This window comes from Heptranchias perlo, chromosome 13 (assembly GCF_035084215.1).
Source record: "Heptranchias perlo isolate sHepPer1 chromosome 13, sHepPer1.hap1, whole genome shotgun sequence".
NCBI classification, from domain to species: Eukaryota; Metazoa; Chordata; class Chondrichthyes; order Hexanchiformes; family Hexanchidae; genus Heptranchias; species Heptranchias perlo.
Window position 1 is genome coordinate 48,211,473 of NC_090337.1, and position 17,813 is coordinate 48,229,285.

The 17,813-nt window shown below is 40.6% G+C and overlaps 1 protein-coding gene across 1 annotated transcript in view; it reads right to left on the bottom strand.

Moving 5' to 3' along the window:
* Window positions 1–1,216: 1,216 nt before the first annotated feature.
* Window positions 1,217–17,813, bottom strand: part of pik3cb (phosphatidylinositol-4,5-bisphosphate 3-kinase, catalytic subunit beta) — a 171,676-nt gene continuing 155,079 nt past the window's right edge. The window contains exons 18-23 of the mRNA XM_067995438.1: window positions 15,612–15,690; window positions 11,891–12,058; window positions 9,349–9,472; window positions 7,989–8,134; window positions 6,658–6,790; window positions 1,217–5,254 (exon numbers count right to left, since the gene is read on the bottom strand). Coding sequence (XP_067851539.1) covers window positions 5,117–5,254; window positions 6,658–6,790; window positions 7,989–8,134; window positions 9,349–9,472; window positions 11,891–12,058; window positions 15,612–15,690 — 788 coding nt within the window. The 3' untranslated portion in view covers window positions 1,217–5,116. The remainder of the gene's footprint in view (window positions 5,255–6,657; window positions 6,791–7,988; window positions 8,135–9,348; window positions 9,473–11,890; window positions 12,059–15,611; window positions 15,691–17,813) is intronic.

Here is a 17,813-nt window from a genome sequence, read left to right on the forward strand (position 1 = left end):
TGTGATCGCTGAAGTAGAGGGCATGAGTATACCCCCACCCCCTTTATAAAGTGCCCTGGGACACCTGGCTGTGCTAACAATACACATACAAGCTGTTGTTAAAATCAGGTATGTGCCCTCAAAGAAAACTAGATAAAGATGGTCATGTGCTTACCTCTCATACCACTCTGTGTTTGAATCTCTTCAGTTTGAGATTGCCGTAGTCAAGGTTATTAACAAGATCCTTTGCTGTCCTTCTCAATCTCTCAGCAATGTTTGATGTGGTTGACTATCCTGTTCCACCGTCTCTTCCTTTGTTGGACCATCGTCACTTGTTTCAACTCCTATCTGTTCACTGTAGGCAGCGGTTCCCCTGTAATGGCTTTTCCTGCAGTGCACCTCAGAGGCTTAATCACTGATGCCCTCCTATTGCTCATTTACTCTTCAAAGATATTATCTGTAGGCAGTTGAATACCTTCAGATGTTTATTATGATAATGCTGCTACATAAATGCAATTTGTTGTATTTGATTTGTGGCAGCTAATTTCTTGCAAGTATTAAATGAAAGATAATTGTATTCTGTAATTCCGTTAAATCATTTATTCGAGATCAATGTGTGTGTGCACATATGTGTTTGGATACATATATGTAACATAATCTGAATACTACATTTTAAAATGTATTAAGCATGTAAATTATACACAGGACAGATTTATCTACCCAGTGAGCTAATTTTTACCATTTAAAATTAAAAGTATCCTGTCAAAAGACTTTTGGGAAAGTTCACTTGTCAACAGTTGGAGCACCCTTTCCAAAAGTAACCACCCTGAATATGTTGCTTTTAATTTCAGACCATAAGGCTACAAGGCAAGATGACGACCAGCTTTTAAAAACACAAGCTTGGCGTCACTATTTGATTTACCTTACCCTTTTACCTACCCTTTTCAACCGTGGCATTGTCCTGCACTATGAACCTCCACCCAGATTTCTCCATAGCAATAAGAAAATACCTGTGGTCTGGGCTACCTTCAGCCACTTGGGCACAACAGCAATTGCTCCGTTTTGAACCAACGCATCTCCCCGCTGAGCAGTTAAAAATTCATGACAAGCTTATAGTCTAGAGTGGTGGGCCTTAATTTCAACATGATGACACAGAGTGGGAGAGAAGTGTTTCACTGCAGCATAGCAAGTGGATGCAAGCCTTGTTTAATGCAGAAACCAAATAGAGAAAAAAAAGTTCTATAAAAACAGTTTATTTAAAAGCAAAATATACATTTGACAGCCATTTAGTAAGTGTGTCTTTGTACTTTTCCATCTGAAATGTCACATTTGGTCGAATATACCAGAAAAAAAATTCTGAAGCATTTCTTTTAACATTAGTACATTCGAAATCTGTGGCAAATCTTTAAAGGCACAGTTTCCTGTATGTATTCCACTCATTTATCGTACATATTATTTCATTATTACAAAGACGTGGAATTAAATAAATCCATTATCTGTATAACATTTGTTGGAATATTGTAGGGGAGTTGCTCAAGACCTTACGAAGAACAAAATGTTTTTTAAAAATTCCTAAATAATTCTGTACAAATCTACACAACTCAGTAGTAGCAACAAGCATTCAACTATTATAAATAATATACAAAGGGTAGAGCAGTAGCACTGGTACTAGAGCATTGAACTACCAATAATAAGGTTACTGGCTCAAATCCCATTCCCAACCTCAACTGGCATTCAACCATGGCTCTTGCTGGCGGGCAAGATTTGACGGTTCTCAGTTGGTCACAAGATGGGGACCATTCCCCCTCTGGTGGCACAGCATTCCATCTTGGAGAGGGAAAAAGACCGACAGGGAGATGCAGTCTGCCCTGCCAAGCGTACATCTTGGACCAATATAAAGCAGCTTTGACAGCAGCCATGGAGCAGTCTGCAGCTCAGAACATCCCATCCTTCCAAAGGGGAGGCGTAGAGATGGGAAGATAATAAAAGGAGAACACTGAAAATGTATTTAAACACAAATAAATAACACTTCACAATCATTTTAGGGCGCAGCATAGAGTGGGCATTGCACATGAAGAATACAACCCCATCAATGCAACATTTGAACACAATTAGTTCATCCTCCTCTTCCCCTTTACCTCCCATTCACCCTCCATAACCTCTGGCCAAAATCAACTAGATACCCATTTGACTTTCCATAAGGCTTTATCAAATCAGTTGTGCTTGTTTACATTTGGAAATTTACTGGAGCTTTTCACAAGCCTATTTATACAATTTTGGATTGGTTAACTGACTGGAAACCATATACAAACAAAAAGTAAACCAGAGCTTTAGCCTTAGGTTTACTTATTGTTGAAATCCACTTTTCCAAAGAAATAAATCAATTGTCATTAAGTCGATAGCTAGTGAGAAATTCCAGTATTACCGTGAATAACTGGTGGGCGTCCAATCTGACCAGTTAAAAAGCAGTAATGGCTTCAGAATTTGAGTTAGTATATTTTCATGTCAATTTCAGGTGTGCAAAAGAGATATCCTTGCTGAGATCAGAGGTGTCAGAATGTTCCTATCCAGAGGCCAGATACATTAACTATCAGCTAAAGTGCACTAAAGTATTAATAATTACTTTAATATCTATGCATTTAGGTTAAACTGTGCAAATCAAAATCACTTCAATTTACTATTTTTTTTTAGGTAAAACTTCAGTCTTACCAGTCCTTTTTCATGTGAAGCATAATGGCAGAAATGGTTTAGTTCTGAACTGGAGATTTGTGCACACTCTGGCGAGCTCCCAAAATATTCCAAAAAAGATAATCTGTGCTCCGAACATCTATTTTACCATAAAAGATTTCCACCTAGCTGAATCTTGGTAACCCGTCATGCCCAATGCTTGTAAGAAAGCCATCTTATTCCAAAATACCTTTAATATATTTTTAGTGTAAAAAACACAAAGGCATCAGCACGAATTTCTAATATCCACATAGTTAAAGCCATTGCGGTCCTTTGCCTGAAAAGGTAGCAGCAGTGAGAATTCTCAGTTCCTTCACCGATGCTTTCATGGTGGCTTAATTTACAAGCATTTTCATATTGCACAAATTAAGAGTGGCTGTCTGCATAGCACCGGGGAAGAGGAAATGCAGTACCATTCCATCGACGCATCAAAACTGCAGCATCCACTTTATCTTTTTGCATTCTCCCCCCTCCCATGAGCCACACTGGAGATCGAGTCAAATCAAGGCAGGATTACGATATTACATCTTAGCTGAATCGAAAGATTTAACTGGCAGCATCCTAAATAAACAACAGCCACTGGGGGTCAGAAGCATCCGAATTTAGATTGAATCAACTGATCTCCTTTACGTGATTTGGCTCAGTGGGCAATTTGGATTCAATGTGCATCGTGTGTAACTGGAAATACAAAAGGCCTGTCAGAAGATAGCTACCTACGAGGCCGAGTTCAGATGGATTATAATAGAACAGTGGTTTCCCAGTGCAGGTTCAGGTCAGAATGGCTGCAGGCCAGTCTGGTGTGTACAGTTCAAAGATCATTCAAAAATACAAAATTTGCATGTCCTCCAAATTCCTGTTATATGCCTATCATTCTATGTTTTGTAAACATCAGCGCATTCTGTGCTCATCTGAACTGTAGATGTAGCACCGATTTGGGCAGGTCAGGTATATTCCTCAAGATTTTCACGTGTGAACTTGATAGCACTTAACTGTTAAAAAGTGAAGTCCATTACAACGTATCAACTGCAAATTGCAGTGCTCACATTACACTTATGATCACCTGGGGGAATCCAAATGCTATGTGTGGTAATATCAGAAACGTGTTGCCTTCCATTGAACCTACAGCATGGATACATGCTCCACTACACTTGAGAATGGGAGTTCAAAGCATATTTCTCTTTATTTTATGTTATCTATCACTAAAGTGATAGGAAACGGCTAAAGCCAGCACACCGTTACAATTCCTGGGATATCATGTGCTGCAAAACCTAGCTAAAGCCCTTTGGATGAATTCCAGATAGGCTCTTAAATTAATGGTGCAGAATTGAACCTAGATTGCTAACCCTGTCTACAAACACCACCTGAAACACATCACAAAGCTCTGGACAGCTCAAACTCTGGTCTTCATCTTTAGATTACAATTTCACATAAACTGCAAAGTGAAAACGGAACACTACAGCTCTTACATTTCTATGACCTTCAGGGGAATAAAGATTGCTTTGAAAAGGTGATAAAATCATTCATGAAAACTCAAGTTGACTTGATACAAATTGACAAATCTGCTACTGCTAAACATTTTCCTTATTCAGTGCTAAGATCACAATAGAATGGATACTGAACAGAAAGGCAATTTCTAGGTTTACTTACCAGCTATTTATAAATCATCCATGAAATAACATGGGCTCATGATGAGTAGTGTCATGGGTAGATAGATGTGTGCTAGGTATGAAATGACATTTTTTTCCCTCCTAGACCCAACTATATAACATCAAGCTGTTCAAGATTTTAAGTGAAAACAGAATCATACTCCTCGGATTTAAAAAGAAATGTCTGCAGCAATAGGGTTTCGATCAAACAGCAGCTACGGTGTCCAAGAAGGAATTGACTGATACTGAGGTTGGTGTTTGTACTATGGTATGGACTGGTGTTGGCTATAAATTCAGAATGATAAAAATACTTAATTCAAAAAAAAACATCACCAATTCCTATTCACTGGATCCTGTCATGGCCTTTTAGTCTAGCCTTACTGATTTAAAAAAAAACTTCAATTTAAAATGAATCGAATATAAATAGGTATTAATATGAATAACAGCCAATACCAATCACACAGTATGGGTATTGGTAGCGTTCAATGTTTGGTATCAGTCAGCCCCAACTTCTGGTAAATGCACATCTATTCTACTAGTACCATGCCATTTAAAAATCTGAAGATGAAGCAACCTGTAGCCCACAGCGTGCAAAGTCAGCAAGATCCAGCATATATACACATCATATTACACAACGTTCCAGTTGCAAAGGAAGTTGGAAGGCATGGAGTGCAACAACTGGGAATTCTCCTGCAATTTGGTCCAGAAGTCAGCTGTTCCCTCTTTTAACACCCTGTAGTTGTTTCAGTGCATTGTTGAAATTGCTAGGACCGGCCGTCTTTGGCCACAATATGAGCCATCCAGTTCACTTTCGTTGTCCAGCTTTCACGAAGGGCCTCGTCAAACTTTTGTCGAAACTGCTTCAATGCTTCATCGTCGCTTTTTCCTAAAGCCAAAGAGTCCTGGGGCCAATAAGAGGAGATCGTAAAATACAGGGTTGCGTCCCTTTTGATAACTTATGGAACCACATTTCTAAACTGATCAAAAAAGAAAATCACATCACAATACCCAACTGATACACTTTGGGCTTCCTGAAAGTATGTGTGTTTCAATGTAGAGAAATAGATAACCTCTAAGCCTCAATCTGTGCCACTTCCTCTTATGGGTGTTTCGGTCATACTAGAAATACAGGGTGGTGGTTTTCTCCTCGTTTTGTTTCCCTCCTTACCTGAAGGTTGAGATTCAAGCTGGGGTATAGCTCAGGATGTCATCTGGGAAGCCATGTCAGTGCCAATACAGGGAATATCAGCAAGCTGTTTGACCATAATCACAGCTAAGCTCATCCCAATTCTTCACCATCACACATTCCAGTGTTAGGGGTGGATGTCACTGGATAGCAATAAGCATTGAGAATCCAGACTGTTGTCCCCTCTTCCCTAGCATTTGAGTACTGAAGCCACCAATGGTGTGCCCACTGATGCAGGATGGGATCTTTTGTTCATGTGTGAGAACTGTCCCATTGTTAAAAGAACATTGCGCACACATGTGTGCATATTATGTATGGCACTTGGGGGGGGGTGGGAAGAACAATCAATAAAAATGGGATTATGGATAATGGTGGCCTGAAGATCCCCTTCAATATAAATATGTTTGCTATGTGGTTTTTCTTCAGCCAAAAAAAACTATTTCCACGGCTTATATTGAAAAAATACAGCAGTTGAAACAACACTTTCCTTTGCACAAGTTCATTACCTTATATAAAAAAAAACTATGGTTACGTTCAGAAGGTCCATATGATCTATCTGTTTGAGTATTAAATGGCACCAATATTTGCATTCTGAATTAATACAAAACTGACATAAATGAAATTCTTCTTTTGAATCACCCATAATAAAATGGCTTTCAGTTAACGCAATCAGCAAGGATAAAATTTCATGACGACCCTGGTGCCAGAGGACGGAGGGCATATGTTACCCTCCACATAGTGTTTTGTCAGTCTCAGCTGGACCATCCTGAGAGGTCTTTAGTGGGGGGAATGCCCTTCCCATGGCAAGATAAGGAAAATAATCACACAATACATAGTTGTCAATTCATGCTATTCTGGTACTGATCCAAGCAGGCACTTAAGGGTGGCACTGCATGTGCTTTAGAACCGACATCACATGCCAGTTGATCAGATAGTAATAGTAGGAAGGGAAAGAGGGGCTGAAAGAAATATAAAGTGCTGGGGCATTTTTTACTTTGTTGTTGGATGGAGGGAGGAGGAAGAAAAGATGTATCTTATAAACCAAAGGCCTCACATTATTGTGTGTTTTTGTAGTAATTCTCATAGAATACAGGAAGAGCTGTAGAAAGAAGGTTTTACCTTAAGATACTGGATGTCTTTGATAGAGCTTAGCTCAGGTAGTCCTGCTGTCAACATTAGTGCAAACAGAGTAATGAACAGGTTTCCATTCTTGCGCAGAATCAGATAAGCCTCTTCACAACATTGGCGGAACCTTCCAAAAATAGGCAACACATTGAAAATGTACAACATTCTGATGTCATGAAGAAATAAAAGGACAGCGATATATCAACAAACACATACTCTACACATTTTGTTCTACCCAACTCTGGGTAGTTCATTTACCTGTTTGCCAGGTTCTTTTGTGTCAAAGAAATGAATTCTCTCTCCCAAACCAGTGGCCAAACACCTCTCCAATGTGAAAACCAATTATGAGTATTACAGTTCTCCGTGGGTTTATGATCACCAGCACTACAAATGAAAATGTTTACCCCACCATCACCAAATGTAGCTCACCCCACACCGCTCTCCATTCCCTAAATGAGATTAGGGGGTTGAGCTACCTATTCCAGGCTTATGCCAATATTATTCTTGAGCTGGACACAAGGAGGCCCACAGAAATGAGTTGCTCCAATTTCCTGTCCTTGCTGTGGGAGAGTGTTTAGCCTTTGCTTTCTGTTCTGTTCCACAGCATAAGCAAGATTGGGAATTCTACGTGAGCAAAGGTGGGCTCAAATCTGCATCTTTCTAACCCTTGGGAAGTTCCCAATGCTTACCAAGCTGCTGCATAAGTCATTTGTTCAAGCTGATTTTAGAGAAAACAAAGGCACAAGTGAGTTATAGTCCTCGCTCATAAGGCACAAATATTTTATACTACTACCCACTGTATATCAATCATCATATTACACTTAATTGAAGCTTAAGAATAGACTCAAATTTTACCAATTAAATAATTTGCAACATCCAAATTCAAGGAACCCTTTTCTTCTTAGGAAATTATAGCATGTTATAGTATTAAATGGTTTGGACCACATGAACAGATACAGAGCTATTGTTACACCACACAAGCCACTGGCGATGTGTCAAACATACATGCACTTATTAGAAGGTTCTATATTTGCATATTTGTTGATAACTATTATGCAATTGCTTAGTTACGATAAGAGGTTATGTCAGTAATATTATAAAAGACAGGGGAAGGGGAAGGGAGTGCTGAATGAGTATAAATAGACAAAGGAAGCCAATGCACATCAATTGTGACTGGTTTGAGAGAGGGCACACCAGGCTGGGATGATGGATAGAAATCTAAAAGAAGTATCTCAATACAATGTGCTGCTGTTGGTAGTATCCTTTGTGAGAGTCTGTTCTGGTAGAACCATAACACAACAGCTATGACAGGACCATTTATTTACCTGCTAAATTTTTCAGTGTTTCCTGTTTTTCCTTGTTGAATGACATGAATGAAATCATAGGTAAGAATGAAAGGCACCCGCTCTCTCTTAATCCCAAACTTCGACTTGAAATTGCCAAGGATATGTCCAAAGTCAATATGAAAGAGCTTGAAACAGAAAAACAACAGGATTACTCCCTTGCAAAAACTCTCTTCAATTTTTCAAACTAAAGTAACATTAAAAATGAAATCTTGAAAGAAATTACATTTTACTAGGAGGAGAGTTTCAAAGATTTCAATCTTCACCGCAATCACAATTTGATCGATTGATAGTTTCTACCTAAAGCAGTTCTACCAAGTAACTTGCTGCTGTGGAATCATCCCATTCACATTGTGGAACTGATTCCAGAGCACCAGTGGCAAAACAGAAACAACTGTAAATGAAGTTGTGTTCAAGCTTTAGTTCTCTGGCTTTAGACTGTACCCAATGTTCAGAGGTCCACAAAGGCCAGCCCTGCAAGAAATTTGAGCTTGCCCATGGTCAGAACCAAGAAATTCATGCAGCTACTGGCAGCCATTTACAGTGGCACTGCTGCCTCCAGAGGTGGTTCTTGGCTGCTTTTGCAGTAGTAGCATCATCTCATTTACAGAATAGCACTGCTTCTGAAGTTGGGGCTGCGGTCAGTGGCAGCATTATAGTACAATATAAAGGGGGATTAGACTTTAAACCACTTACTGAGACTGCTGTAGCAGCTTAGCACTGAATCCTGCAGTAACACTGTAACAGTACAAAAAATAAAATCGAAAGGTGGAACACTATTACTTGGGATGTTTGAACATTTGGACGATGGGTTTTATGGATCTGCATACTTCTTCAATTTTACTTCACAATTGGAATTCACCAGAATTGTAGAGGTACTTATTTTGAAACCTTCCTAGGCATCATTAAACTATCATGTTGGTTTTTCTTACCCCTTTTTGTCAAATGAACAAAATTAATATTAGAGATGCTCACAGGTTGAAATAAAGATTTTCTTACTGTTAGTTTCTCAGTCAGTATGAGAGTTGCAACACTTTGACTACTCAAATCATCATGTTATACCAACACAGATTTAAATGGGTTATCATGCCTGATAAATACAAACGACAGACCCCACATTTAAATATTAGCTTATTTATGTAAAACATGTCTCGGCACAGGCACTATGGGCCGAATGGCCTCCTTTTGTGCTGTATCATTCTATGATTCTATAACCTCCTGCTGAAAAGTTATCTGAAACCAGGAGCGAACCCTGCAACATCAGCAAAATGCTGATGTTAGATCTCATCACCATGTTCCTAAGTCAATTCTTTGCTGCTCTGTAAATATTATTAGATCATACCTGACCAGATTCTCGGACCATGATGTTGTCACTGTGTCTGTCACCAATCCCCAGCACATATGTTGCTACACAGTAGCCAGCACATGACAGAGTAAACTCCTCAATTGCTCGCTCAAGAGCATCCCTGTTACCAAGAAGATGAAGAAAACAATGAACAATTTATCTACTGGAGCAATTGGAGCTGTATCAATAATAAGTAAGGTACGGAGGTTTATATATTTCAGATTCAGAGTGAGGTATTAAAATAGGGCATTTAAAAGCTTTCATATATATTATATAGAATTACTGGGATACAGTAATAAGCTGGAAGTGATTCCAAGGATTCATACAACTTGTTGGATACTAAACAGAAAAAAGGAGGAAAATTGTAAGAAGAGGAAGAGTGAGCAGGGACTAAAGGCACAGTTAAAGACAAGGGCTTTTAGGAGGCTTTTCTAGGATGGAAGACTGAGGCAAAGCGGTTTTGGGAGAGAATTCTAGAAGGTAACGGTGGCATGACTGAAGGATTGGTCTCCAGTGGTGGAGTGAGGGAAGCAGGGATATGAGAACTAATCCAGAATCATCTTGTTGGATGGTGGAGATAAAGACTTGTGGTAGGCTAGTGGGTACGGCACTGGACTAGCAATCTAGAGGTTGTAAGTTCAAATCCCATCATTGAAAGTTGTGAAATTGAATTCAAGAAATCTGGTCATTTGTCAGCTATTACATTGAAAACTGCTGAATTGTTGTAAAAACACAACTGTTTCACTGATGTTCTTCGGGGAAGGAAACCTATCACACCTACCTGGTCTGACCTACATGTGACTCCAGTCCCACATTATGAGGTTGACTCTTAATGTCCTTGAGGTGACCAAGAGTGGGCAAATACTGCCTTCCCTGCGTCCAGATCCCAAGAATAAATATATAAAAAAACTGCAAGTATTCCCCAGGCATGGATGCTTTATACCTAATGATATTTGGTGAGATTAGGGACAAAATCCATAAAGTGCTCAGTCATTATGAGGGAATCAATTAATTCTGGGACCTAACCATGTGATGACTGCCAGCACTTTTAGATTTTCAAGTCTACACGCTATTTTCAAAGGAGGTGACAAAACAAAAGTTCGTCTTACATCAACAACTGGCAAAATAATAATCAATTAGGAATAAACTTGATTACCTATATGGAAATAACCTAACATGGTGTCAGCAAACGCAGAATTCCTGCCTCACCAACCTCCTTGGCTTTTTGAGGAAATAGGGTGGGGCAAGTCCCCAGAGGGATTTGACTTTAATTAAGAAACTGCATGGGCTGAAGTTTCGGTTTGACTTTTACAAAGGCATGCATCTGTGGAAAATATTATTGCAGAGTGTGCAAGTCAAAATTCACAGCATACAGAGTGAAGAGGTTTGTCACAGATTCTATAATAAATTCTTCCAATGGTTGCAGTGATTTTTCTCAGATGTGCATAAATGATTCTTTAGAACTCTGGCCAGGTATCCTGACTATCCCAAACGTTAGGTCATCCAAAAAGTTGTTATAGCAGTTTCCAAGGGACAAGAGCTCTCATTATCTATCCTTCTGTGAACGTTCCCAAAGTCAACCATATTTTTTTTGCTTTGTGTAAGTTTACTACACAAAGGCCATAGCAATTGATCCAGGTGCATTTTTACTTCCAGTAAAGAGTGCAGCACCAGAGCAAACCTGCCATTATTAACGACATACAGTTTGGAACCACATTTAGTGAAAAAACATTCTGCTGGACTCCCACAACCATTGGAAGTTAAAGTCTTGCGACAGCAGCAATGTTCTATGCACTGCTGTGTTAGCAAATATGGGGACGTGACCCCCCCCACTCCCCCAGAGGTGAAGCATGCCACAGTAGGGACTTCTGTTACCACACAGTGTTACTGAATGGAAATATTTTCCACAAATCACCCACGGCTCTTAGACGTACATCCTACTAAAATCAGTTAAAGTGTGTTTGGACTGCTCCGAGAGCTCAGCTGATTAAAGCAATGAGCAGCTAAGTCACACTGACCAGGAAGTTCGGAGGCTCGATCTCCAGTCTGTCGTGTTAGCTGATCTCCGCCAGTGTGGCTGTAGGAGTACAACATCCGGCCTCGGTGCTTCTTGGCAGGGGAAGAAAATGTTAAAAATCAGGTAGGGTTCTTGCTCTGACTGCCGCTATCCAGAAACCTCTGTGGGAAATGCATATACATGGAATTTGGACAAGGACAGACTCAGCTGTGACTCCTCCTATGGGACAATAGCCTCTCAACACGGCCTGTCCAGTCTCTCAAATCAAGACAAGCCACTTGTTGAGAAACCAGAGGGTTATTGGTACCTGTGAACCACATCTCTGTCAGACCATACTCCCGTAAGGAATTTATACTTTTGGGGCGGGGAAGGCCGGGGGGGGGGGTTCGGGCGGGTGGGGGAGAAGGGAGAGTAAATTGGCAGAAAGAGAGAGGAAGAAAAAGCAATGCATGTTCACAAAGGTTTTTCTATATGTTCCTCAAACACACACGCAAGGGCCAAGTGAAAAGGGGAAAAACTTACGCAGAATTCTTTTCCTTAAGCCAGTTCAGCAAGGCATCTTTGTTGAAGGCAGCAGTAGCAGCGACATTACTGTTAGTTAGCTGAATATTGGCTATAGTTTCTGAAGCAGAGACCACCTGAATAACACCAGATTTATCTCCAGTTGCAAGGCAGCCATAAGGTACAATTCTGAAAGAGAAACACAGTAAAAGCAATATTTTACATTGAAAATGAAGTCGAGCAAGCAATAGTAATGCAGGATGGGTGTAAACTGCAGTTTTAGTGTCAGTGCCCAGCTGTTTCCACAGCACAGTGGTGCTAAAGTGCAGTGCAACACTGGAGCGAAGTGGTGCAAGGCAGACTCGCACTGCTTCAGTTTGACACTACTAAGGGGAGGGGGGGCAGATTTTAACTCCCCTGGCCAGTGGAAGCCAGGCAAAGAGGGGGCTATAGTTAACAAGGAGCTGGTCATTCCCGTTATGCAGGAATCTTAATGTCACTGTTTTTGTCGGCATCTGCCATATAAATGTTCAGTTCTATAGCATCCCTCACGTCAGAAAAATGATATGTTTTATCAAAACATTGTTTTTCCCACCGATTTTAGCCCTTCCTTTCCTGAATCTTGATGGGGTACAAATCCAGGAACTCCAACATCTCCCTAATACCTCGGCCAAGCAGTCATTCATCGCGAGTGACCCCGGTCAGTATTGACAGACTACTTGACTGCACAGATTATCAGGCCTGAGCCTGAGCCTGAGCCTGAGCCCGTCTTCATGGACATTGACACACGTACGCACTTCCAGCAGGAGCAGCTGGACTACATCCCTATCTCTGCCCTGGCTGGGATCAGCTAATTCAGAACAGGGAAAACATTGAACCTGGGATCTTCCTGGTCTGCATCTGTCAGTGGAAAAATTCACATGGGAAGCCATGTAAATAAACACCTTTACACATGACAGATGGGTCTATATAGTACATTCAGGCATAGTTTAACTGATTAACAGAGCCTGCTCGTTAGATGTCTCCGAGCGACATACAGCAGACCTTTGTTACTAGGTTTCACTGTGCAGTGAGGAGACATCAGGTAAATTGAAGGTGAGATATTTTTGTAAGCAAGGCACTGCGATGAAACGGTGCTCTAGATGTTTGTGATATTAAGCACACACTTTGCATTATCAAGTCCTCTTCTACGACTAGTTTGTTTCCTGACTCATGGCTTACTTCTACGGCAACAATTCCAATGGAAAAGCCATCAAAAGAAAAGCAAAAGGAATGTATTAATTATTCCTATCGGGGATCCAGCAGAATCCAGAAAGCTGGAACATTTCCACAGTTGTAGTCAGCCCAGAAAAGCAACAGATGGTGTTGCATTCTGTCCATACGTTCATCCAGAACGAAAAGTACAGCATAGTATCATAGTAGGTACAGTACAGAAGGAGGCCATTCAGCCCATCGTGCCTGTGCCGGCTCTTGGAAAGAGCTATCCAATTAGTCCCACTCCCCTTCTCTTTCCCCGTAGCCCTGTAAATGTTTTCCCTTCAAGTATTTATCCAATTTCCTTTTGAAAGTTACTATTGAATCTGCTTCCACCAACCTTTCAGGCAGTGCATTCCAGATCATAACAACTCGCTGCGTAAAAAAATGTTTCCTCATGTCGCCTCAGGTTCTTTTGCCAATTACCTTAAATCTGTGTCCTCTGGTTACCGACCCTTCTGCCACTGGAAACGGTTTTTCCTTGTTTACTCCTTCAAAAGCATTCATGATTTTGAACACCACTAATAAATCTCTTGTTAACCTTCTCTGCTCTAAGGAGAACAATGCCAGCTTCTCCAGCCTCTCCATATAACTGAAGTCCCTCATCCCTGGTACCATTCTAGTAAATCTCTTCTGCACCCTCTCCGAGGCCTTGACATCCTCCCTAAAGGCCAAGGCTTAGAAAATGAAATTGTGCCAAGGAAGTCTGCAGATTCCAGATGCTGAGGAGATTATCTAATCTTTTTTCCTGGATATTTTGGCACATAAGCGCCACTTCTGTGGCTTCTCACATGTTTGAAACAAAATGCAGCAAACAATTAAAACCCCAAGTATCCATTACCTTTTCAGTGAGTGCAATGTACTTTCAGCTGCCAATGTTTTAACAAGTTCCTTGCGCCAGCACAGAAAGAAAACACATTACTGGTGTCTGAATTTAAGATAGATCAACAGCAGTCATCGTAGGTGCTTTAAAACCCCTCAGTGTCAGATTTAAATTAATTGACATTTCCATATTTTTAGTATTAAAAAGTCTCAGATTTTACATGAAAGCTGCAAAAAAAAATAATTTGCTGCTAAGTTTGCAGCTGAATAACAGTAAATGATCCCAGTAGAAAGATTGTGGTATTTACTCAGAATTGGTCAACACTGGGAACAGGGGATTTGCATCAGATTGATAGAAATAATGTTTGAGATTCACTCTTTTCCCTCCCCCGTCCCACAGACTGGTTAAGAAGGGAGACATGCATTTATTTTGGATTATCTATCTAGGCTTAAATTAAAATAGAACCACTATTGGGCTTCAAAGAGTAAATTGAATCATAAGCACTATAGAGAATGAACAATGAATTTTGTAAAGCAGCTTGTTTCAGAAATAAAGCCTTCTTTTCGGGGCGGGGGGGGGGGGGGGGTGGGGGGGTGGAGGGAGGAAAGTAATAAAGATGTTACAGGCCAATTAAACGAAATGTCCGCTACAACGATACTGGGAAATGCTCCCCATCTTATTACACTATGATAATTGCACGCCAAGTGCACATGAAGTTCAACGGGCGAGTTGGCACCTTTCCATGGCATTTCAACCTACCCTACTTACAGCTCTACTGGGCATACCTCCAACTGCTTCCCCACTGAAAGCAAGCTGTGATGAAAGGTTCTTTAGCCCCAGAGATCAACAGGGTCAACGTAAGGGAAAAAAACATCCTGGTCAGAAAGGCAGCTTGACAGGAGTCAAGTTGAGGACATGTCCTCAGGGTGCAGTCCATCTCATCCTGGCCCTTTTATCAACAATTTGACTGCTGAATTTTCATAGATTTGGGAAAAAAGACTGACAGATCTACAAGCAATTCTTGGCAATAAGATGTCTTTTCCTTCCTTTAACTGTATTTTTAAATGATTTACTGATGTTTCCCTTCGCGGTGATATTTGTGCCCTGACATACTATTCCCGATATTTATAACAAAGCTGTATCCAAATTTGTCTTTTGTATTGAACAGGCCCATTTTTCTCTATATAAAGCCTATAATTCAGACCACAAACAGGCCACACAGCCAAAGTGTGGTAGAAGTGCTATATGTACCATACAATGGGTGATCCATCTAACTATAAAAAGATAACAGAACAACCACTAAAGAAAAAGTTAAATTAACAAAATACTCAGGATTGCTTTGTTGTGGATGGATTAAATTCTGGAAATATGCACCACAGCGTACTTGCTGTAAAATCTTCTTCAGGAAAAAGTATGCTCCAACTCAGTAAGCACATCAAAGTTAAGGCTAGGCTCCCACATAATGAACCCATATGCACTCTTCTGAGCTAACTATGCCTTAAGGCCTAATCTGTCTCCTTTTTCCGCTCAGTGTTTTCCTTTAAATGTGCTTCAAATTTTCAGATGGAATAACTGGAAACGTTCATGCACACACTGCCACAGTCTGGTTTGTAAAGCTAAGCCAGTTGAAAGGCAGCTGAAGGAAGTGAACTGTGGGAGGCCTACCTGAGGTCTAGGCCTGCCTCCTTCCACAGCATGTCCATCAAGTGCAGAATCTGCAGAGCCAACATGTCCTGTCGCAGATCTGAAAACAAAAAGAAGAAAATAGCATAGGTTTGTGAGCTATTTCAGTTTATTGCAAATCTGCACATAATATGAAACGGTATTAGACTATTATGCTTATGAGCAAGTCACAATTATATATAGATTTTTAACTCCCTTTTATTTCTAGGGCTCTCAATTCTAATGAAGTGCTAGTTGTCTCCTCATGTGCAGCACATCCTGCCATTTTTATCTCTCAACATGCGCCATTAATAATCCAGTAGTAGAGTAAAACCACTGTACGCGTTAGACAATAATGAATGCATTATACCAGAAGCGCTCATTTGTCTGATGAACACGTCCCCCCAAAAAAATGCCACAAGCACCATATTGATGTGGGTAATTAAAAAAAATGTATTTTCTGCTGTAGATCATCACAGCGGCACTTTCTAATGCTGAGCAACAGAAACTTTTCGTGACTGTTCTTAAACTTTAAAAGTCTAACAGGCCATTCATAAAGCTGGGACAAAGCTAATGGTAGGTTAAAAAAACACAGAAGCAAGCAATACTGCAATCCTTTCATGAGCTATTGTACTTCAAGGCAACGATGTAATTCTTGAATCAATCATGGGATAAGCAAGTCCAATTCCAAACTTTTGACCCTTCACCACTCTTTAACTGGGAGGGAATGAGGGAAGAGTCTTTGGAGACACAGGTGCTTGCCTGTCATTGCAAACATTTATTACAGTTCAAGCTATGCAAGTGTTCATCTTTCTTGTAAATGCAGTGGTGAGCTAGCTCCCTCAATGAAATGCTGGCAGGGCTGCAGGCACATTAGTAAAACAAAAACATTATTTGCATCTTCTGCCATTCAGTGGTCAACAATTAAATGCTCACCACATTCTTCCATAGTTTTCTACGAACAAAGCCATTAAATTAGGGCTGTACCAAGTCTTTTTTGAGCACCTTGATGGTTTTCTTTTAAATCACTAGCACTCACTTTAAGTCACTCACTACCATATAGAGACAAAATCTGCAGAAATCCTACTTTATATTAAGAAACTAGACAAGTAGGTGGATTAGAAACTTAGTTACCAATATTTTTTTTGATCACCCATTGCACAGGGCAAGTAGATTGGAGGACCCTCTGGGGAAAGGTGGGAGGGGCTATTCCTGCATCTGGCAGAGTCCACAGGTCCAGGATGTACTCGATTGCCTGGAAAGTTTCTCTAACTGATTGCTTACATTTACAGCTTTGGCTCACACTGGGTAATTCTTGAGTATCAGTTTGTGGTGTCCACTGGCTCATTGGATACATTTTATGGCTGCTGGGTACAATATGGTTTGAAACCCCTACATTTTACTGGTTTATTATTATTTTTTTATGACTATTGGCTTGAGTGGGCCAACCCCTTCCTCAATATTTTCGTGGTGTCCTCCGGTGTGGAGTTAGGCTTTGCCCAACCCAACTACCCACTGGCCAATCGCGAGAACAGCAACACCAAGGGTTACCAGTACTGCTCCATCATAACATCTGCTACATTACAATCCCAGCAGTTTCATCTCTGCTTTTTTACTGAGTGGATGATTGATTCCAGGGAGTGGTACTAATGTCTGCTGCTTTTTGCCTGTTGTGGCAGTGCCCAGTGAGTTTTGGTTGTACGAACTAAACTTCGGCAGTTACCCTGTTTGAGCACTTCTGTGAGGCACAACTTTAACACGAGTGAAGCAGATTTCACAACACCTCCCTCTTGTACATCTCCTCTCTCATTTCTCCATCTTACAGCTGCTCGCTTATGTTTTCCCTTCGCTCTTCCTTGAGGGCAGATGTCTAGGGAGTAGTTTAAACAATTAGCCGTAAGTGAATCCTGACAACTTCTTGTCTTTGAGTTTCAACACGGATCAAAATTCTGATTTCTGTGAGAAAAACATGACTTTGCAGGAAGATGTGGATTTTCACTGAGTGAAATGGGAAGTGCTGCAAATCTTCCAACCTGAATCGTGCAAACTGACTCAGGCGATTGGGGGGCAGAAGGAGGAACGGCACTTAGGCAAGTCAGGGTTGTCAGTCAGTTTTATGGCTATTCCTCGCTTTACCCAACAGCAAACTTGGTGATTTAAAATAAAATGTTTGTATAGCAGTGGTGAAAACCAGCTTCTTCATTG